Source organism: Ruditapes philippinarum, unplaced genomic scaffold, assembly GCF_026571515.1.
Source record: "Ruditapes philippinarum isolate M1 unplaced genomic scaffold, ASM2657151v2 ctg2334_1_1_1_1, whole genome shotgun sequence".
Lineage (NCBI taxonomy): Eukaryota > Metazoa > Mollusca > Bivalvia > Venerida > Veneridae > Ruditapes > Ruditapes philippinarum.
The window spans coordinates 66074-89387 of NW_026853015.1; the positions used below are offsets into that span (position 1 = coordinate 66074).

General features: G+C 31.6%; 1 protein-coding gene and 2 long non-coding RNA genes across 4 annotated transcripts in view; 2 read left to right on the forward strand and 1 right to left on the reverse strand.

The window, feature by feature from the left end:
- Positions 1 to 23314, forward strand: part of LOC132731734 (protein draper-like) — a 52727-nt gene that overhangs the window by 19299 nt on the left and 10114 nt on the right. The window contains exons 12-13 of one of the 2 annotated variants that reach the window (XM_060717974.1): positions 600 to 731; positions 875 to 1160. The exons of the other annotated variant lie outside the window; for it this stretch is intronic. Of the exons in view, the coding sequence (XP_060573957.1) occupies positions 600 to 731; positions 875 to 1026 (284 nt within the window). The 3' untranslated portion in view covers positions 1027 to 1160. Of the gene's footprint in view, positions 1 to 599; positions 732 to 874; positions 1161 to 23314 lie in introns of those variants that run through there. 2 annotated transcript variants of the gene reach the window in all.
- LOC132731741 (uncharacterized) lies at positions 15292 to 16563 on the forward strand. The gene is made up of 3 exons (XR_009625922.1): positions 15292 to 15537; positions 15917 to 16002; positions 16400 to 16563. It is a non-coding gene; the product is annotated as an uncharacterized LOC132731741 (long non-coding RNA).
- LOC132731756 (uncharacterized) lies at positions 18414 to 19781 on the reverse strand. Its single transcript, XR_009625925.1, has 3 exons — positions 19613 to 19781; positions 18940 to 19055; positions 18414 to 18608 (listed from the first exon to the last, which is right to left on the reverse strand). It is a non-coding gene; the product is annotated as an uncharacterized LOC132731756 (long non-coding RNA).

A 23314-nucleotide genomic window follows, 5' to 3' on the forward strand; every position in this document is an offset into this window, starting at 1 on the left:
ATGCAATTCTCTTGTAATTTTGTTGTGATTAATGCTTCCGAGGGATAACTTTGTGTCCAGACTTTATACTTCACAACAGCAAGTGTCAAGTGTTGTTTGGCAGCTGTAAAAAGTTGCCCAGTACTTCACTTCAGTGTTGTTATATTTGCCTGGTCCTTTGGGATCATTGATGCCAGCACTGTTAAGTATTGAGAATTGAGTACCACTCAAGCCGGTGCTAGGGGGCGTGAGGGATGTTGCACGTTTTCAGTATCCCTCATATACAGACTCAATCAAACCGAGTCTTCAATTCTCTTGTCATTATGTTGTGATTAATGCTTCCGAGGGATCACCTTGTGTCCAGATTCTAAAACAAAACTCATTTTACTAATTCTTCTATTTTGTGGAATTTAAGTATAGGAATTTTGAAACTTAGAAATAGGTAACAACCCAAGTAAGGAAAATTTACCTTTCACCGATGTGTCATTTTATGCATATGTGTATGTATACATTTTTTAAAGCTTTGTTAAATCAATTAGATTACACACATATATACAATCATTTCATTTACTTAATCAGAAAACAGTTTTGATATATCTGTAACCTTTTCATATATTTAGAATGTCCGAAGAACAGATTTGGTGATCGATGTAGTGAGACTTGTTTTTGTGCTGAAGGTACATGCACTAGTAACTATGGGGTATGTCAGAACGGTTGTCAACAAGGGTACACTGGCTCTCATTGCAATCAAGGTAATTTTATGTAATTTGCTTCTATCATTCATAGACAACAGAACTCTTAAAAGATGGTTTGTGTTTAAAAGAAACCTTTGGAATAGATATATTTGATCAATGAAATTGTTTGATAATAATATATTGTACATTATTGTATACAGTTGATGATTTCAACAATCATACCCGTCCAGCTAACGAAGAGAAGAATACAGCAACTCTCATAGCAGTTGTTGTTGGCGGATCAATTGCTGGTCTGATCATATGTGTATTAGTAGGTGTGGTTGTAGTAAAATTAAGACGGAAACGCAGGTAAGTAATTTATTAAACATATAAATATTCACAAAACTATTGATTGCAAATATTTTTAATTCAATTACTTTGAAAAACATGAACACAGTATACAAAAAGAATGTGCTGAATTCAACGTATGTTTAGTTTAAACATATCTTTGTCAAATCTATTTGTAGTACCATAGAATAGATAATGTTATTTTCAATGCTATTTCATATTATTTCTTTTTTACAGCGAAGGTAATAAAAGTCACTACTCAACGCCAACCCCTCCCCCGCCCCCCCCCGTCTCCCCCCCCCCCCCCCCCCCCTCCCCCCCCCCCCCCCCCCCCCCCCCCCCCCCCCCCCCCCCCCCCCCCCCCCCCCCCCCCCCCCCCCCCCCACCCCCCCCCGCCCCCCCCCCCCCCCCCCCCCCCCCCCCCCCCCCCACCCCCCCCCCCACCCCCCCCCACCCCCCCCCCCCCCCCCCCCCCCACCCCCCCCCCCCCCCCCCCCCCCCCCCCACACTCCCCCACCCCCCCCCCCCCACCCCCCGCCCCCCCCCCCCCCCCCACCCCCCCCCCCCCCCCCCCCCCCCCCCCCCCCCCCCCCCCCCTCCCCCCCCCCCGTGTAGCAACTTTAAAAGAAAACTGAAAGAAATTTACTAACCTCCCATTGTTCGTCTTATTTTATAAACGGTGAGCGCTTCACCAACAGTATACCATACAAACGTCGAGCTAGAGGGAACGCGAACATTTTTTATTTCAGTGCAGAAAAAATTTAAATCATAATCAACCGGCCGGGGAAAAAAACCCTTTTTTTTTTAAATTTTTTAAAAAAAAATTTTAAAAAAAAAAAAAAAAAATTTTTTTTGTTTTGTTTTGAAAAAAATTTTTTTTTTGTTCCCAAATTTTTTTTTTTGTTTTGTTTTTTCAATATATCAGAAAATATATTTATTTACAATTTCTTTTTTCTGATTATTTTTTCTTAGATTTCAACTTGATTAATCATACTTTACATATGTCTTTTTCACATCTATTTTTAAATAACATTGCAGTCAGTATTTCAGGGAAGGGCCCCCGATAATGTTGTTATAACTTTTGGCCCAACCCATTTTGTATATTTACAATAATGTATTTATGTGTAATTGTGAAAATTTATGTTTGTATGTATATATATACAATAAAATATGTTTAAACTATATAATTATAATACAAACATTCGGTAAAGAACATTAATAAATACTTTGATCTCAATATTTTCCGGTCCACATGTCAGGCCTAGAACTCATAGATGTTCGTATTTAAGTATAAACATGTGTAAACGGACTAGTTTATTATCGTAAATTGAGAGATTGTGATATATATGTTTACCATTATGAGTTTCAGCTTACACATATAATCCAAGTCAATGTGTGCAAAGACGGGGTCAAAGAAGACAATGAAATGTTTGAATTTTGTCCGAAGCATTTCTTCTTGCTGAATTAAGGAATTTCATAATTACTTGAGTCAATTATTTACCATCATGAAATATGATTTCTTGCACATGAAACAGATCAAATATCATGGTAATACACAGTAGTCAAGGTTCACATCAGTCTGTATCATGAGCATCATGCAGGACTGTGAATAATTTCACGACCGGCATATATTGTGACAAAATTACTTTTGTTAAAAAACGATGAAAATCTTAAGGCGGAAAAGATAAATGGAAGAATAAACTTGTACATCAGTGACAATATTTCTTACTTACAGATAACCAAGGCCGAAGAAACACAGCGTATGAAAATGAAGTTGTGTCTAACATGTGATGTATTTGACTAGAAAAACCTGATAAAAGTATACTGTATTGGAGTCGTTTTAAACGAATATGACAATTATTTCATTAATTCATTCATCAAATAATGTGATAAATGTTGAATCTTTTATCAAGCATGAACTGCAGTTCTTAATATTAAACATTTTGTCAAGCATATGTGTTTATGTTAAAAATTACAACCATTCTAAACGAAAAATTTAACATAGTAAAAACATTTAAAGAAATGCTATTGACAAATGGAATTTGTTTGATATTCAACATTTAAACCTTTTATTTCTAGTAAGTTTTGAAAAGATTTATGCTATTTTAGAATGATATGATATGACAACATGCTAAACATTCTTATCTAAACATGAATTTTTGTTTCCGGTATCATTATTGTTCTGTCATAAACTAGTTCGGAATCGTTCATATAATTATGTTGATTTGACTTACCTTTACTTTAATAGACTCTGACTTATAAGGCGTTATCAATTATGATATTGTGAACCCGTTTCTTTGTAAAATGATAGTTCGAAATATCATTTTTCTTGCATTGATTAATATATGTATAGTATAAAGGATAAGGACTAGTTTGGTTATGATTTGATTTTTTTGAATATATATTAAGTAAATATAATTTTAAATTACAAAACAGTACGACTAACAGAGAGTAATTGAGCTATTATTATATTAGGGTGTAAACTTACCTGTACCATAGTTTGGAGACGTTTCCATTGAATACGGGTTAGAGTTTAAGCGTACACTTCTAATACACGCACAATGTGTTAAAGGATGCAGGTATTAGTTACCCACACTCCTGTTACAGCGCTGTCTGTCTGAGATAAACATAGAGCCTGCTTGTTGATTGGCTCATTTTTCTTGTTGTTGCTTTTGGGGATTAAATTTACTTTTTTCTAGGGTTTCATATAGTGTCGACAGGGACGGTATTGTTACTTATTTCTGCCTATGACACAAACGAGAAACAACATCAAAACACTCGACAATCGGATTTATACTTGGTAAGGGGCTACGCCTCCTTGAACATGTCACATTATACTGTGTTTCGATGCTTCTATTACATTATAGCTTTTCTACAGATCGGTTAAGCGTAAATTCTACATAACGGTATCACCAAAACATTTATACTTGCCTATTAGCTCATATTTAGGACGGCAAATTACATGTTCCCAGTTGCAACTGGCCTTTGGTATATCATACATACTGTATGAAGGTGTAAACGTCAAACAAACATAGGAGATTCATTTAATAATCATTTAATGTTTTGTAAACATTTTTGATGAAAACAAAAGAAGATTATTTTAATTTATTTTCAAAGTTTTCCAAAATTCAGATATTTTGTTTATTCACGGGGTATTTAAGTAAACAATTTATACGGTAGTCTTACACTAGAAATAGTAGGTCACTCAATCTGCCTATGACATTCAATAGAAACATTGATGAGTGACATGTGCATTTTCCACGTCTTTCTTTCAATAAACACATCTAGTTAAATATCTTTCTCTGAATCATCAATTCTTTAAGAACAAATAAAACAAACATGTGTTTCCTGTTGTTGCTACAATTGTTTTTTGTTTATATCAAAAGTAGTAATTGCAATTCTTTATATATGTGTTACCCACACTTTTATACATTTAGAAAGATATTGTTAAGTCTTGTGTAATGTACCATATAAGACCTTTTACATTAAATTCATTGATATTTATAAAAGAACTTTTTTCTTTGGCAAACGATGTTACTTGGTTGATATTATGGCCATAGGAAAAAGATGAAATAATCACCGGCTGTTTTGCTTTCCTTTCACTTTTTTTGTCGTCGAGGCGGTCACATATGTGTCAAAGTTGTATAATTCAGTATATGTATATAAATATTTTCTTTCTATACAAAACATATCTGAACAATACCACAGGTATCCCTTCTCGCTAGTGTAAAAGTCAGAAGATAAATACACGTCGTCATTTGAACTGACATAATTCGGGCATGGTGGCAATGTTTTCAGAGGGAAGAAAGAGTCAATACGTTAGTAACATGTATTAGACATAAGGGATACGGGTTGCATATCTATGGTTAATATATGTAGGGCTTGGACACATGGTGGGAGATTTATTGCAACTAGATTACAGTATATCTTATCAAATCTGATAAACCTACATTCTAGTCTGCAATGTTCTAGGAATTGCCTCCCCAGTTCTCTTACACGGCTGACAGTCTCTAGGTCATATTTATCTTGTCAATATTGGTTCTTGTGTAGGGAGACAAGATAATTGCTGCATATTCGGCATGCGTTCGGTTGCTAGTTCTTCCATTTTCTCTGTTTTTATCATTTCATTACTTTTGATAAAGCCAAGGGATCTGTTTGTATTAGGGGCTTATTCAAGATATATATGTATTTAATCTAAGGTCTGGAGACAGTTCTATTCCGAGATATTTTGCATTAAAGGCTGATTCTAGGACTTGGTTATGCAGGATATATTTAAGAAATAATATTTCTCTGAGCGGTGTTTAATACCGGTTTGGGGTTTTGATAAATTTGAATTGACCGATATCATTTACATTTTAATAAAACAGAATAAGGAAAGTCACTGTTTTTTTTTTCAAGAGCAGATTACTTCTTCTGCCGATTTTCTTACAACGCAATCGACTTCTTGACATTTCATTGTATCAGCATATTAATTACGTGTGTTTTATTGAACAATCCGACCCTGTAGCTCTAAAGGGACAATTGTACATTAGAAATGCAAGGTACTAGGTGTCTATACATAGGGAGGTCCGAGAATATATTACTCTGCTTGGGACATAAATATTAAAACTACTTTAAAATATCAAAGATATGGTAGAAATCTTAAAATGCACAAAACGCATAGTTGTTTTAATATCTTTTGAAGTTTATCATTTGATGTTTGAGTTGTGTCAAATGTGCATTGTATTATCAGTGAAGTACCCTATATCAAGCAAACATGTGCAGTATTGTGCACATCTAGTCAACTTTGTCCTAAATGCGCCTTTTTTAAACATGAGTATCATTGCATGTTTGATAAGGGATATTTTTATAATGAATGGGTTTTAAAAAGATTAAATCCGGGTCAACTGCATAGCACGCCGTCTAATGATAAATAAACCAAGAAGAAAAACAATCAGATACAAATTTATCATGAATGCGTACGTGTGAGAGCGTGCATGCAAATTAGCGTATGTAAGTTGTGTGCAATAACAGGGTCAATTGTAGTAGTATCCAATAGAATAGAGAAAAACAGAACCCCTAAAGACAGCCCAACATTGCAAAATTGCAAATGTTGCAAGCAGGATCTATACTACTCAAGAAATAAGTTTGATCACAAAACGAGGAATATGTTACGATTTTTTGTGGGGGAAGTGGTTTGCTTATTTTTCAGAACTAATTTTCAGAAATATTTAATTTGACGTGACGCACGCAAGATTATTTACAGTAACATAGAGTCGTAATCACACTCAGAGGTTAGTGATGAAACATGTGTAAGATAGCATCGTACCATCGTTGTGATTTAATGGGTTGTATGAGTCATTTATTATTCCCGCCGATGGAATCGGGAGTGGGGTATTGTTTCGTCGTTTTCGTCCTTCCTTCCGTCCATCCCTCCATTCGAGTTTCGTGTCCGCGCTAGTTCTCTGCAACTACTGACTTGAGTTCAACCAAATTTTATGGGACGCATCAACATAAAGAAAAGAAATGTTCCGGTCAGACCCTTTAAAGAGTAATAGCCCTTCGTTAGTTATGCAATATGCATATAGAGAAATGATCGTTTCCGCGCTACTTCTCTACAAATTCTGGCTAGAATTCAACGTAACTTTATGGGAAACATCAATACTAAGAGGAGATGTGCATATCACCGCGTTGTTCCGGTCAGACTCTTTAACTCAGAGTTATGGCCCTTGATTAGGTATGCAGTATGCATATAGAGCAATAATCGTTTCTGGGCTATTTCTCTGCAACTACTGTCTAGAATTAAACGTAACCTTATGATAACCATCAATACTGAGAGGATATGTGCAAACGATGGCCTTGTTCCTGTTAGGCCCTTCAACACAGAGTTATGTCCCATGATTATTTATGCAGTATCCATATAGAGCAATAATCGTTTCCGTGCTATTTCTCTGCAGCTTGAATTCAACGAATCTTAATGGGAACAATCAATACTTGAGAAGAGGCGCTTATCGTTGCCATATTTCGGTCCTACCCTTCAACATAGAGTAATGACCCTTGATAAAATATGCAGTATGCATATAAAGCAATAATCTTGTTACCGCTATATCTCTGCAAGTACAGGCTGGATTTCAATGACACTTCATTGGAACAATTAATTCCATTGGGAGATGATAATATAATTCCCTTGTTCTGCTCAGAGCCTTCACGAAAGAGTTATAGCCCTTGATGCAGTATGCATATAGAGCAATATTGTTATTACTTTTCAACTGCTGGATTGATTTCAACAGGACGTTATTGGTTATTGGAACCATCAATACGAAAAGGAAATTTGCATGCCAAATTTATGCATTTGCATGATAAATTTATGTAAATAAAGCCTTGTGTGTTAGTAATAACCAGTACTCGGCTGGGGATATAAATTCAACGAATTTCATTGTTATATTTTGCATTTCCATTGCGATAAAATAAAATAAACGTATGTATGGAATGCCAAGTAACGTGGTGGTAAGAGCGATTTGATTATATATATACTATGTGTTTCGTATTCTAACCTTCAATTGCACAGATTGTTTGAGTATTGTTTTCACTTCCTGATTATCATAAAAGTGTTCATGTTCTCTGTTATAAATTATTATCAAAACATTGTTTTGTGTTAATCCGTTAAATGTTTTGCACAGCTGAAAATTAAACTTTAAAAGAAAAAGCAAATTGAATATGTTTGATTTTTTAAAAGTCTTTAAATAGATTTGAATAGTATTATTATTTTGTTTTGAGACTCTTAATTTCATTTGCCACAACTTTAATAATTTTTGAACGTGTGTATATCTATATTTTCTTCAATTGCTATTTATTCAATCATTAATTACCTACGTTATCGAGGACGTTGATTTTATTGAATTGGAACCTGTGTAAAATTTAATATTCTCAAATAGCCTTGTGTGTATGAAAAATATCCAATGAGTTAGAAATATTTAAAACATGATATAAAATAATTTAAAATTGCCTTTTCAAGGATTTGATATGCAGACTTAAAAAAGTGTTATTGCATCATTAAACTCAGATAACTTCAAAACTATTTTATACAAACACTTAGCTGGACACAGACCTATTTACCAAGTATAAACTTTAAAACAAGGCTAGACTATGTACATGTACAGCCGGATTAGATTTAAGACAATCACACAATTAGTATTTTGTTAATAACATTCCTTATAGTAGTAGCAGTCTACATTAAGAACAGTGTGTACATGTGCCATCTGTTAAAGACTCAATTCACTACACACATGCCGGCACAAATGTTCCCAATTTCCATCTTTTATGAACATCAGTTCCGGACAATAAAACTTATTTGGTAAAACAGTATATTAAAAGCTTAATGACCCCATGACAGGACAACTTTTACATAAGAGTCACTTTTTGAATAATATTATATAAACAAAGTCAAGATACATTATCCTAGGCGTCTTCTTGGTATTTTAAAAACTTATTTTTTATAGAGATAATAAGTTATTTTGATTGACAGTGTCTTAAGAAGCTAACAAGCCGGAATATGTTAGATAACAGCTTATACTTCTGATATCGGTGAGAGATAAATTTAAGAAATTTTAACTTCCTTGATAATCAGTGTGGAGTGAAGGATAAACAAGCCAGGTATATTTTTTATTATTATGTTTTTTAATGTAATACAAGGTTACATATTTGTATTCACCAGAACTCTGTTACTACTTTAAAGGCGATGCTGATTGTGTTCATTCGTTATCCCATAATTTATAACTTCATTTGCCAAGTATTGACTTGAAAATATTGGTTATAATTAAACGGTTAATTATTCAGGAATGTCGTTTATATCATATGTGAACAGGCTGCCAAGATATGTCAATATGAAATGATCTGTTTATTTTACACCAGAATTAAACAATACATAAAATCAAAGAAATCTATCAAAATCAACAGTAATGGGCTCTGAAATAAATATGAGGCATTGATAAGATTAAATGAAATTAATAATTACATCAGAACATCATGTGGGACAAGAACCTTAAGTTTATTTGGTTACATTTTAAAGGTCGGAAATAACAATATTTATCAAACTGCTTATGATAGTATATGTGTATATGAATTATCTTTCACAGAATATCTACTTAGACACAATGACGTTACTTTATTGTATTGTGCTGCTCCTTTTACAAGCGACTACAATCAAATGCTTTGCAGGTAATTATGACTCCATTTTGACTTATATTTTCATAACAATAGTCGTCGTTATTGTCATGACAATATTTATAAGTATGCAAGATATTGTAGAGCCAAATAAAATCATATTGTACATCGGGGTCATAAGTCTCGATGTTAAACTTTCTGAAGATTTAATAATTATAATGACAGTGTAAAGTAAAGTCCTTTGAATATTATACCCACAAATTGTTTGTTTAATAATATGATAAAAAATAAGTATCTCAACGAGACGTAAGATGGCCAAAATGAACAACCATGGTCCTCATAGGAAAGTTAAAGTCCATTACTATTTTAAAAGTAAATTATGACCATGATAGATATTAATAACATGCAAAAAATGGTTTAATAGAGATAACATAAAATCTCAACGAAAGAAGAACAATGATAATAAATTATTATAGAACAAAAGCAATCCTTTTGATAAAGCAAACAAAACTATTTATATCTATGTTACTATGCATAGTTATAAAGTCTAGGGTATTCAATGCTATTTTGGCAATATCTTGGTCAAGATTATGCGATTTCGACCGCCTGGCTACTCGGAATTTTTTCCATAATGGGCGAGCGAATGAACGCACGTTTAAAATGACGAAACCAACTTTAAGTGACTTGCAAGATAGCCGCTGACGTTGAATTAAGTGGAATCACTTTCAAACAAAGGTTTATGTTTATCTGACATTATCAAGCCACATCACAACATGTTAAACATTGAATACCTATAAACTCGGGAAATATATTCAATAACTGTGCCAAAGCAAAACGTGACCCGCCGAAATTCGTAAAATGATTTCATATTGACGGTAGACCTGTAATGTGAAGGCAGCAGAAAATATAAAAAAAGCAATATAAGCTAAAGAATTATTCATCTATATAAAACTAGAGTTATCATCTTCAGAACTATATGACTATGTGAAACAACTGAACAACTAGAAACATCAACAATACAGGGAACAGATCTGGATCCGTGATCATGGTCGGTGTTATCTTGAGCTATATGATATGTTACTTGACAAAATCAGCCTTAGATTTGTTCAATTCAATATCACTATGCTCTTAATATAAAATCATACACAACAATTAAATAACACTTTATCATCTTTATTTTGGATTACTATGTTTTCTTAGAATATCGGAGGTTGACGACTGAATAACGGATACTTGCTTACATTTTCTTAGAAAGGGCGACAACCAAGAATAGTGGCGAATGTCTTAATTTAGTATTTTCAATGCACACTTGGCATATGTATTATAGACGTTAATATTTGGTTGCTTCTCGCTATTATACGATAATGGCTCTCGAATTCATAATGGCCATTATCGAAACCAAGTATTAATTTGACTTTATGTTGGCAATGGTAACAAATTAGTACTCGAGTAGCCCAAAAGTTAATTATTAATAAAGTACCTCTTAGAGTCAATATCAATATTATAGAACTGCTCTTATATTTCATCGATAATTAGCTAGTGTTCAGATGTATGGGGTCATGTAGGACTGCAAATCCTTACAATAATTATATTAAAGCTTGAACATTCAAAAATTACCATTCAATTTTATAACGGAAAACATTACAATAGCCACAAACTATTGGACCTTAATTAACAAATTAAACTTACTTTACTTTAACGCATCAAAGTAGGAATTTTAAATGATTTGTGAAATAGAATGCCCCATGTGCATTTTCTCCAATGAACATATTCAGTTACATAAATTCTACAAGTTTTGTTTTATATCTGTTTTCATTTCTCTCGGTGGAAGGAATTTTTCTACGTTTATCTTCTGTTATGACTTATTTCAAAGTGTTTCGCTAGAGACGGTACGAATCTTATGAATGTATGCTCAAAACAGAAAGTACAAATGATTGCAAGATCACATTATGCTGATATTAGTGACATACTTGTGGCATTATACTCCGTTTACGAGTTGAGCTTGATTGGCTTAATATTTAGAAAGATTAGCTACTATAATGGTCATTGACCAACAATTTATAACGAAAAATGATAAGAAATATAACATCTACCTTTGATATACAAATACTCCCAAACTCTTTATAAACGTTACTGATACATTCCGACTGATATGTATAGTATTTTGTGAGTCACGTAGGTTTTTGAATATATACATGAACTAGACTATAAAATTGAAAAGAACTATGGTACAATCTAACGTTATTATTATTTTGATATTGACCTGAACACCAACCATTTACACTTGGAAAGCTGATAAATGACCACCACCCACCCTCCCTAATTCGAACTTTGCGATATGAACAAAATGTGACATTAGAAATCTTATTTTATCATCGTACCTTTCCCAAACAAATCACTCAAACAACATTTCCTGCATTTTAAGTATGTATTTGTTATAATTCATTTTTATTACAATTTGAATGGAACGTTGGTATCTTGATATCACTGCTCACTATTAAAAATGTACAATTTTGATTTTATTATATTCTTTTTTTTTGCTATTCGACAAATTTGTCTCAATTTAATCGTTTCAGATTCCAATCTTATCGAACGTATCAGAGCAAATGTAACAACAACCCAATCCAGTACTTATTCTCCATACACAAATCCACAAGATTTTGACTCTAGTAAAGCAATAGACGGCGTGCACAATTATTCAATAGATCATTGTAAATGTTGCAGTGTAACAGAGGGACACCCTCCTTCATGGTGGCAAATTGATCTTAAACAGAAATATTTAATAGGTGGATTGCAGATATTTGGCCGTGCAGCAGGTAAGATAATATAATTTGTTTAACCGTATAAGGTTTTATATTTTGAGGTTTTGTATTAAGATTTCTATAGTACATTAATGATAGATTTAATATGGAACATGTGTTTTCAAACTTGCATTAACTATCCTCGTAATTTTATTAGTTATCAAATATATAATTAGCTTCATCAGAAAACGAAACGAAAGAAAGATAATCTGTGATGTTACAACAAATGTATCTTCAAAAAAATGTTTGAAAACAAAATTTTGATACTAGTTATCAGTGAAAAATTAGAACGATTTATTTTTTGCATATTACACAGAAGAAATCTAATTAATGTCAACAATGCCAAACCAGCTTATAAAACAATAAAAGACGATTATTCGTTATACGTGTGTTACCAATCCATATTTTGACAGGTTATAACTTCCAATTGGAAAATGCAACTATTTATGCTGGAAACATATCAATGAAGCCAGGAAAAGATTCAAATAAAATGGAGATTTACAATGTTCCATCGATGGATGCTAGGACACGTTATTTTACGAAAAAAATAGATGCCATAATCGCACAAAACTTCTTAGTAGAATTAAACCAAAAAGAGTTGACCTTGTGTGAATTCAAGTTATATGAGAAAGGTATAACCAAACAAAATATGATTAAGTATGTAATTATGTAATCTTTGCAATGTAATTATAAAAAGAGTTATCATCTGTGCTCGACAAATATGACAAGTTGCCACTATACGGTAACTAAAGTGTTTGGCTTTAAGGACTTAATTATTATTTGATCAATGTAAGTGCAAGTATTTTACAATGGTAATTGTCTTACTTAAGGAATTAAACATCTTGACATTATTAAAATATGTTGCGCATGTAAAGGTATTTAAAATCGGGAAATAAATGTTGATGTATCTGAGTAATGGTGGATTCCATGATCTTAATAATGATTATATGTCGGCATCAATATTTCATAGCTCACACTTACTTTTGAGTAAGTTGTTACTGCAATGGTTTTCAAATGGCTTGCTTAAAAATACCAGCGTTGTGTTTCAAAATAACGTCATGAATAGTATTCCACACAGAAGGATAATTTCACTAGTGTAAGATGAATTTGGCTCTTGTTTATTCAGAGTGTGATATAGGTTACTTTGGATCGGGATGTTTGCATAGTTGTCACTGTTCAGATAATAACGGATGTAATCAAGTAACAGGGAAATGTCAGACACCTGGTTGCAAAGCAGGCTGGAAAGGTGAAGCATGTGCCGAAGGTAAGCCGTCACGAAATGGTTAAAACATTTTTGTCTTTAATGTCTTCATAACATTCATTTTTAAAAAAAAACAATTACTTTTATGTCATTATTATAACAGATATAATTTATCGGTAATAAATCTATGTTTTAAAACCATAAGTAAAAATATCTTGATTATCGAAGAATTCCATGGTTATTCCCCTTATATGTTTGGTACTTGATTTTGTAAAAAATAACCTTCGATCTTGACATCAGGAAATAGTAGCAATTGTCTTGAACCTCCACTTTTGTTACAACGCACTATGTTCTTTACTAAAATGCAAATATAATTTACTCATTATTCGATGGATTGTCATTATTTTTAACTTTAGTCGTAAAAGTAATGGTCTTGTAATTTCATTTTCGACACAATGCATTATGTTACATTATGTTACATACAAAAAACATATGTGTCATATAACTCAAAATTAAACATTTTCTACAAGAGCATAAAATTAATTATATTGAGGATATTCAAGTTTTTTCCTATAAATACATGATTTATTTTCATCGAGTGGTGTGAAATATGACAAATCTTGAATTTAGAGTAAAAACTTGAATTTTCTGTTTCTTATATACATTTTCGTATTTTAAACATTATAATTTCAAAGATTTCCTCTTAAACGTTGTATATTAGCTGAATTTAGAAGAAAATAGTAAGACAAGACACTGGTGAAAATATGGAAAACGTTTTCACTGAAGTAAAAATACGGAAAATAAAAATACGTATTTTATTTCTTCAGTATTTCTCAATATTTCATTTATAAGTATATAATAAAAATTAGACTAACATATCTAATAGTATAATTGTTTTATACCAATACTAATAACGATTTTAATCGTGATTGTACTGGCATGATGTAGTTCTTTTTTGTGTCAGGTCGATGCTTAGTTATAAACTAGACTGTTGTTCTTTGCATGTGGATTTTGGAAATAGACAATTCTCCTTCCCTTCTTTTTGCGATGCTTATTAAATTTAATGCAATATTTTCAGTTATTCCTAGTCTTATCAAAAAAGTCATCAAACTTTTGTTTACAGTTGTTGTGAAAAGTAGATATAAATGAAGTTTATTTTATGTCATTATAAATATATATCATAGTGTTGAATTCATATTAAGATTGTTTCTTGATTGAAGGCACTGAAAACAGCTCTGTTGGCCGTATTAACAACAGCATTATAATCATAAAATAAGTGTCAATTTTGAGTGCACCGTTGTAGACTAAGGTACTGTTCAGGTTTAAATGTTCAGGAATATAATCACGAATGTCAATAAGCACTGGTGGCTCATTACAAAGCATTTGGCCGATTACCCGGGCATTGTTTTTAAATGCACTTGACAGAAAACGATGGTATTCTTCTTATATTGTCTTAACTTTGTTATTTCTTTAAGGGTATGATTTATAACTGTCAAGGTCTGACTATTGAATTTTGGATAGATTGTCATGACTTTGTTATCCATTCATCCATCCATCTGCCTATATATAGATCTAGATTTGATTCATATTGACAACACTTCTAACAAAAATGACAAGTTAAATGATTTAAATACGACATTTTAATTATATTGATTGGCAAGCATGTTTCCCTTTTCAAATCACCAGTTGCGATCAAATATCTATTTACTTCTGCATACGAAATATCTACGATGTTCAGAAACAACCAAACTAATCAAATTGTTTCAGAAAATTTATCTTAGCTTTGCAAAAATTTTAGAATATGTTAAGAAGGCGCTGTGAAGCTAACATGATTGGAATAGCTAAAAGTAGTTATCCTTTACCTTCCTACCCTTAAATTAGGCAGATAATTGTAAACGTGATCGCAACTTTCGTTTCGTTTCCCTTACAACGTTTAAATATGATATGCTAAAATCTAAAAATTCTATCACACGGTAAACAGTCAATTTACACTTTAAGGGATTTTGAAATACAGAACCTAAAATGAGCTGATAACATATATAGACTTGACAGTCTACACAGAAGTGTCGGCTGTCTGATTCTGTAACAGTGTCAAATGCCACTTTCAGTTCCAGCAGGTTAATGTTAATTTAGATAAATATAATAGGGTATGTAAGTCTCGTCATGTGACTTGCGAGATTTCACGATATTTTGCACTTCCGGGTACAAACAAATATCAACAACATTGCTTATCTATATTGGGTAATACTTGTATGCCGATGGGAAAGTAAAACTTACACGGAAAAGCAAAGGATATGTAGAAATTGGCAGAGTGTTTTGTTTTGTAACGAAATGCAAATGGCTTCATCTTGTGAACAAGTATCAATGAAAGACAACTTCGTATAATCTTCAGGTGGGTTTGTCATTTCGAATTCAGTTTATCGCAATAAATGTTGTAATATTTTTCATGTTCATGTAAATCTAATAAATTTGTTATTTGATACAACATCATTCGCATCTGACTTCAGACTGGTGAATTTGATTTCATCAGTTTTCTATAGCGCTACCTGATTATCTCTCAGAAGTATATAATGTTTAGAAATTTCGGACAGCGCATATTTCGGATAAAACGTTTCAATATGATTATAAGTGTGTTTTAGTTGAATATATTTTCTTCTAACTGAAAATTTTATTTATTATTATTATTATCTTTATAAAGCATAAACAGTCAAGCTGTATATATTACCAATTTAAATTGTCATAAAATTTAATGAAATATTTTGCTCGTGTAGATATTTAGACTGAGGAAAGTGGTGAGATGAAAGACGTCAGTATCCGATGTAAATACACATGCATGCTCTGCTGTAAAATCGTTTTGGTAAGAAATATATACTTAAAGCTACTTCAACTACATTAATGAAAAATAAATATTCTTGTATAAGATAATGTTCTCGTTTTTGTAAATAATTACAGTGTAGCTAAATAAACAAACAGTATGGCATATGTAGTTAATTCATGTTAAATACTGATTAAAGTATTTTCTCAAGTAAGTGTGTCATATTTTTTAGTTAAATCATGTTCAGTAAATGGTTAAAAGAACTAAGTCACTATCACAATTTTTTAAAGATCAGTTGTCAAAGCAAATCTACAAAAATAGGACACCAAGAAGTGTTTCTTCCTTTTCAACATTATTTTCTATTCATGACAATATGAAAATGATTGAATTGACCAATTATAATTGCTTTTAACTCATGATAAATTTTCTTAATATGCAGGTATGTGATTTCATGGTTGGATATTGAGTACTTGGCATGGCTCTTGATTTATTTTGGAGTGTTCACCATCAGATTAGAAACCAAATAGTGATACCACCTGACATAGTTAAAAGGAAATGACCATACACAGTCTTGGAGTACAAAGTGGTAGAGACATGGCAGTCCATTACATATTTTGACTGAATTAAAGCTTCTTAAAGCTCCATGTCTTGTGTAAACTGTGTGACTGAATGTTTGTATTCTAATAAAAACTAAGGTTGAAGACTCTTCAAAGATATATGTCAGTGTAAAAATGTTAAACAAAATATCTGTCTTTGTTACAAATAAATAACCTGTCTTTGTTACAAATAAATAACCTGTCATTTGTAACTTTGTATTAACTTAATTATTCAAAGATAATTTATCTTCTGCAAATGGCTGTCCAAAACAGTTTCAACCAAGCATCATGTAGTTTCAAAACAGTTAAGATAAAATTGTTTTAAACAGACTCATAAGGTGACAAGAATGGTAAAAAGATAAATGATCTGCATTAAAATGTTTCTATCTTGATTGAGTTTCATTTCATACTATCACCATGATCACTGCAATTGTAAAAGTAATGTAATCTATAACCATCATTTAAATTTCATAAAAATCATCTCAAAGAAAAACTTGTGTCTGAGGCAAGATGTGTAAATTTCCTTTCAGTAATAGCCTGTCACTGCTCTTAGAAAAGCCATGATTTGCATTGTACATGACAGGTAGTAATACCAGAGTAAACAATATTAATGCAATTCATCTGTGTTGAGTATTCTGTAGCAAAACACTACATTGTAGCTTGCTAGCCCTTGAAAGCCCAAGACTAGTCTGTCTCTTAATCACAAAATTGGAGAAGACTTGCAATTCTGCATTCCTTGAAAGATTTTAGTGACAGAGGGACAGTTATTACATACCATATACTTCTTTGTGTTTCAAATTACCTGTTTTATAATGTATTGAACCTGTTGAAATTTGACCAAAAGTGAATCATCTATACAAAACAAGCAACACTTAGGGTTTGCACTTGATACAAAACAATTACATCACTGGTACATTAATATACCCATTGGGATGTTTCAAAATTGTCAATGTTTTTTTTTTAAAAAAAACACACAATGAATGCTTTTAACTTTTGTCCATGTGTAAATGTAGTCATTGAAGAGCTGTCAAGAACTTTTCATCAGTATCATTTAGATAGTGTCTGTTTCGATTTCAGGACAGACAAAATTCAAATGACATGCATAGTATTTACTATAGTCAATGCTTGTATATTCAAGCAATCTAACCATTGCTTAAAGTACACAGTGACACTTATTTTGCAGATGAACCATTATGATCAAGCACTGCTATAAATATATGCCAAATAGTAGAACCAAAACAAAAACAGTTCATAAGTTTGATAAACTTTTATTTTTACACAATTTATAGTGCACTGCTTTGCAAATATATCACACTGATATTCCAGTGGAAGAAAAACTTCAGGAAAGCACTTGAAATTATTATTAGTTATTTGGACAATGTACCTTTACATTGTGAAAGTTTACTTATACAAGAATAAGAATGTTTCCTTTTACAAATGTAAAGAGTTTGAAAATTACCATAAATAACAATAACAAATTATCATAGAGTTATAAAACATATTCTAGTTGAAAAATGGTCAGCTTGATATCAAAGCTTTGAATGCAAATTTGTGAGCTTATCAATGATTACCTCACAATATTAGTAGTAGATGATATATAATAGTTTTGCTATCTCTTTTTCATCTTTACTTCATTATCATTTAATGTCCATAATGAAATATGACTATACTGTGATTCCATGAAAATCCTTATCTCTGATGTGTTTTCTACTTTGGTATTTATAGAACATCTAGTTTTAATACTTAAAACTGCAATGAAATGTGGATATTTTACTCTGTTTCTATCACTGTGACATTAACAAGATAACTACATTATGGAATCATAGTGTCAAATACCATAAAATCAAACTCTTTTACATCAAGATTTTTGTGCTGCATGTCATTCATCTTCTTCAGGAAAGTACATTTGACTATTCTCAGTGGCTTATATTAAACTAATATTTCAATGTAACTGTGTGTTCTCTGAGATCATTCTCAAATTAAGGAACTGGAAGATGGTAGTTGCAATAAAGGTCTTCATGGACAAAGTCCCTTCATCTTTTTTCTTTTTATCTGCAGAATGAAAACATGTTAGACCTGAATATATTTCACTGAGTAAAACACTAGAAATGATATTTACATTAAACTTAATAAGCTTGACATGATTGACAGAAAATTTCATATTTGAAGTAAATAAACATTAAAGATAAACAACAACACATACATGTAATATATAACAGTCAAAAAATTTGATCTTCTTCAATGTGAAACATGACTGTTTTTCATGTTTTATTTACTTATCAATTATTATGCAGTGAAATCCAAAAAATATTAAAATATTTTGATAATTGTTTATCTTTCTGATCTCAACTAAAAAATAATCAATTATTTTACATGTATTTACCTTTGATGTATAGATATTTCAGGATCATAGGCAGTGCAAACATTTGATTAATGGTCCATAGTGAAGAACTGTATATTCTATACATGTACTTGTCATATACCTCCCTGTCTACACATCTGAAATGGTTTATTCAAATATTATATTTTTTTAATTCCATCATAATTTGCTAGGTACCATATTAACATGTATATATAATTGAAAAAGGAAGAGAATAAAAAAATAAGTGTTTACTGTTAGTGCCTAAAATGATACTATTCTCCATAGTTAGAAATGGAACAATACCATTAAACTTTGCATACATCTATGATCTATCCATCTAATTATTTAATAATCAAAACTCTTACTTGGGACCTGGGTTTATTATACTAATGTAAGTAATTGAAACCTTGATAAAATGGAAGGGATGAAATATCCGAATTACTGTTCAATGTCCGAATTTTGTATAACTTTTATAAACACTAGAATTAAAGTGTTTCTCAATTGTTTATTTCAATAAGTTAAAATGGTTTGAATAAATTTCTCACATCAGTAGTTTTAAAACAATACTAAAAGCTAAACAACTAGAATTCACTACCTTGACAAAACATCCGAAAAAAATTGTCACTATCCGAAAATAAACTAGTTTTATTTAACTTTATAAATCCCTCGTTTTTCTGTCAGATAATTGACCTACCTGCATTTTTTGACCAGTGTTTTCCATTCCTTCAAATTTGAAGCGGACCGAAACAAATTTAACTTCTATATCTCTCGAGTTCTTCGGGTTACCTATATGCGTAACGGTAAATAAGTCTGCCGATGTACCCGGAAGTGGTAAATCGAAAGTGAAAGTAAACGAGACTTACGGGCCCTATTATTACAAAGAATATATACAAAGTCCGCAAATAGTCCGTATCTATAAGTATCATGTTGCTAAGAATTAAGTTCCTGCAAGTAACATTCCTAAACATAAAATGTATAGAATATATACATAGGTGCGACCTCTAACCGGACTCGACGTACATTTATCCTTAAATAAAACATGTCAAAATAATAATCCCAAAACTATTCAATTACAATACAATAAAAAAAACTCAAATAGATAAATATTTACATACCAGACTTTGTTATGGAACATACTTTAACACTACAATGAATGTGGTCTATTTTTTAAGGGAAAATACCGAAAACACTATAAAATAAAGGACTTGATTATTGTAAAACTATATTAAACATATTCTATAAAGAATAAAACTTATTATAAAATAAAATAAATATTCATTATCACATAACAATACAAATATCTTACAATACAAATGAATTTCATAAAATATAGAATACAGTATTTTAATCCAACATGAAAGTATCTTTAGACGATGTCATGCATTTTGTCAGTTCATATTCGACCACTGTACAATTTCAATATACTCTATTAAAGTCCCAAAAGTCACATTCAAATAGTTTGTTCTTCATTTGTTTTCATTTTTCTGTCTTTGATTACAGAACCGTTTAATTTGCATGGTGAGATACTAAAATTAACACACGGAAATGATGTCAGCTAAAAAATAAATTTGTAACTTTGTGTGTCCAACTTTCCTCAACTTTCTAGAAATCTTACTGACATATGTTTAATCCAATGTATTTAAAGATTTAAAAAATTCTGGCTGCACATATTTACTGTATTTTAAGAACTGGTTCATGGTCATTTGTAAGTTTTCTCGATTTCCAACACTTGAAAGATATGCCTATAATTTCTTTCTCTACAATTGTTGCAAATAAATAATCTGACAAACGAAAAATTCTCCCAGTATATCACTATCTAAGCTGTATGTTTACACCCCAATAGAAAGTAAGAAAGAAAATTCTAGTATTTAGTTTTATTTGTGTCAAAGGTTCCTTATTTAGTTGAATATACAACATAGGTAATTATAGAGCCTCTGGCTTTATTATTAATGTCAGGCATTCATTGTTACATTTAGTCTTAACAAACTGTTATAATTAAACTGTTTTCATGGCTACCAGCAGGTAATATAAGATTTAAGTTTACACTGTTAAAGATGTTAAATTTTGATTGTATTGATATTCCATTTGTGATCACAGGTGTTCGGTAAGCATGATGAAATCCATTATAGAACCACATTGTCTATGTCAACAAAACTTATCATATGTAAAAATTGCAAATAAAATTAGCTTTATGTAGTTCTAAGAATTGTTTTGCATCACGGTTAAAAGTCTGAGCATGAGGAAACACCTGAACAGATAGCTTAGTCGTGGAATCTTGATATAAACATTAAGGCAAGTTTCCTAGAGCAGTCGTCTGATTCTTTGAGGCTTCAGTTCTCACATTGAGTTCAAATATGTTGCTAAATTCAGTTTTTATGGTTTAGAATTTATCATTATTGAACCAATCTTAACCTCGAACAAAACATATTTACATAGGATCTTGTTGAACAGGACAACCGTGATTCTTGTCTTCACCGGCCTACTGAGTTAAATGGCTTGTCTCTTTTATATTCCCAACAGTTTTTGTTGTTTTTTATTTTGACATGATGCATATTGTTAACATAGACAATATGGTTCTATACTGGTTTTCATCACGCTCATATGTGTCACTCGCCGGACATTTGTTTTTGCGATGAAAGAAGTTTCAATTTAATCGTTTCAGAATTCAATCTTATTGAACGTATCAGAGCAAACGTAACAACAAGCCAATCCAGTATATTTTCTCCATATAATGATCCACAAGATTTTAACTCTAGTAAAGCAATAGACGGAGAGCACAATTATTCAATAGATGATTGTAAATGCTGCAGTGTTACAAACGGAGACTTTCCTTCATGGTGGCAAATTGATCTTGGACAAAAATACTTAATAGGTTCTTTGAAGATATTTGGACGTGCAGAAAGTAAGATTATATAAATTGTTTAACTACATGAAGTTTTGTATTTAGATTTTCATCTTCTTTTAATAACATATTCTTTACGGAGAAAGTGTTTTCCGAATTTCATTAAAAAAAAACTCGTAATGTAATTAGTTTTAAAAAGTAATAACCTAACAAGGAAATGAAACGAACGGATATTACGATATAAGTATCTTCAAAAATTATTTGAAATCAAATTATAATAAAGGTTATGGTTTGTTAAACAGGTCGGATTGAATAATAGACAATTTAATTTTTAGGCATATAAGACAGTAGAAATACATGTATAATCTAAGGTCAATCATTAGGCAAGTTAGCTTATTAAACAAGTGACGACGTTTATTCGTTTTTAAAACGTTTGTTACAAATCTATTTGTTTTCCTTTTTGTTGCAGATTCTAACTGGCAATTACAAGATGCTACAATTTATGCTGGCAACGTGTCAATGAAGCCAGGAATAGCTTCAAATAAAATGGAGATTTACAAAGTTCCATTAATGGATAAAAGAACACGGAGTTTTACGAAACACTTAGACACAATAATTGCACAATACTTCATAGTAGAATTGAACCAGACCGTGTTGACCTTATGTGAATTCAAGTTATATGAGAAAGGTAAAACCAAACAAAATATAATTCAGTGTGTAATTATGTAATGTAATAATGTAATAATAACACATATGAAAATCTATCATTCTTGGTTGGCAAATAGATATTTGACAAAATGCTACTTTACTAATTTTTTATTTATAATTTGTATTAATGGAAAGGCATGTGATTTACTATGTCAGTTGTAATATTACACGAATTCAACACCTTATCATGATAATATAATTTATAGCATAACTTTTAAAGGTACTTGAAATTGGTAGTTAATTCCGTCGCATCTAAGAAGATATTGATTATATTTACTCATGGGAAATAATAACTTTATTGCGGCAAAACTATTACATAGATTATACTTTAGAGTTAGCTGTCCCTGTCCTGTTTTTAAATATTTTACTGAAAATACTTACATGTCCTCGTTAATACTATTCGACACATCCTAAAAGAAATCATTATTTCACAAATATGATAGGAAATGTGTTTTTTTTTATAAAGAGTGTGATCTAGGTTCCTTTGGATCAGGATGTTTGCATAGTTGTCACTGTTCAGACAATTACTCATGTTATCAAGTGACAGGGAAATGTCAGACACCTGGTTGTCTTGCAGGATGGAAAGGCGAAGCATGTGCGGAAGGTAAGCCGTAACTAAATGGTTAAAACACTTTCTCAAAATAACATTCCATTATTTGGGAAAAATCAATTTATTTTATGCCCTTTATTACAATTGCACCGTCCGCCTGACTGTCAGTATATCTGTCTGTTTGTGTGTGCGTCATATACTTATACACAATTTGTGTCCGGACTGTACTGTGACAAATGTCTATCATATCATGGTGATATGTTGTCTCTGCATGTGATTTACTATGTCAGTTGTAA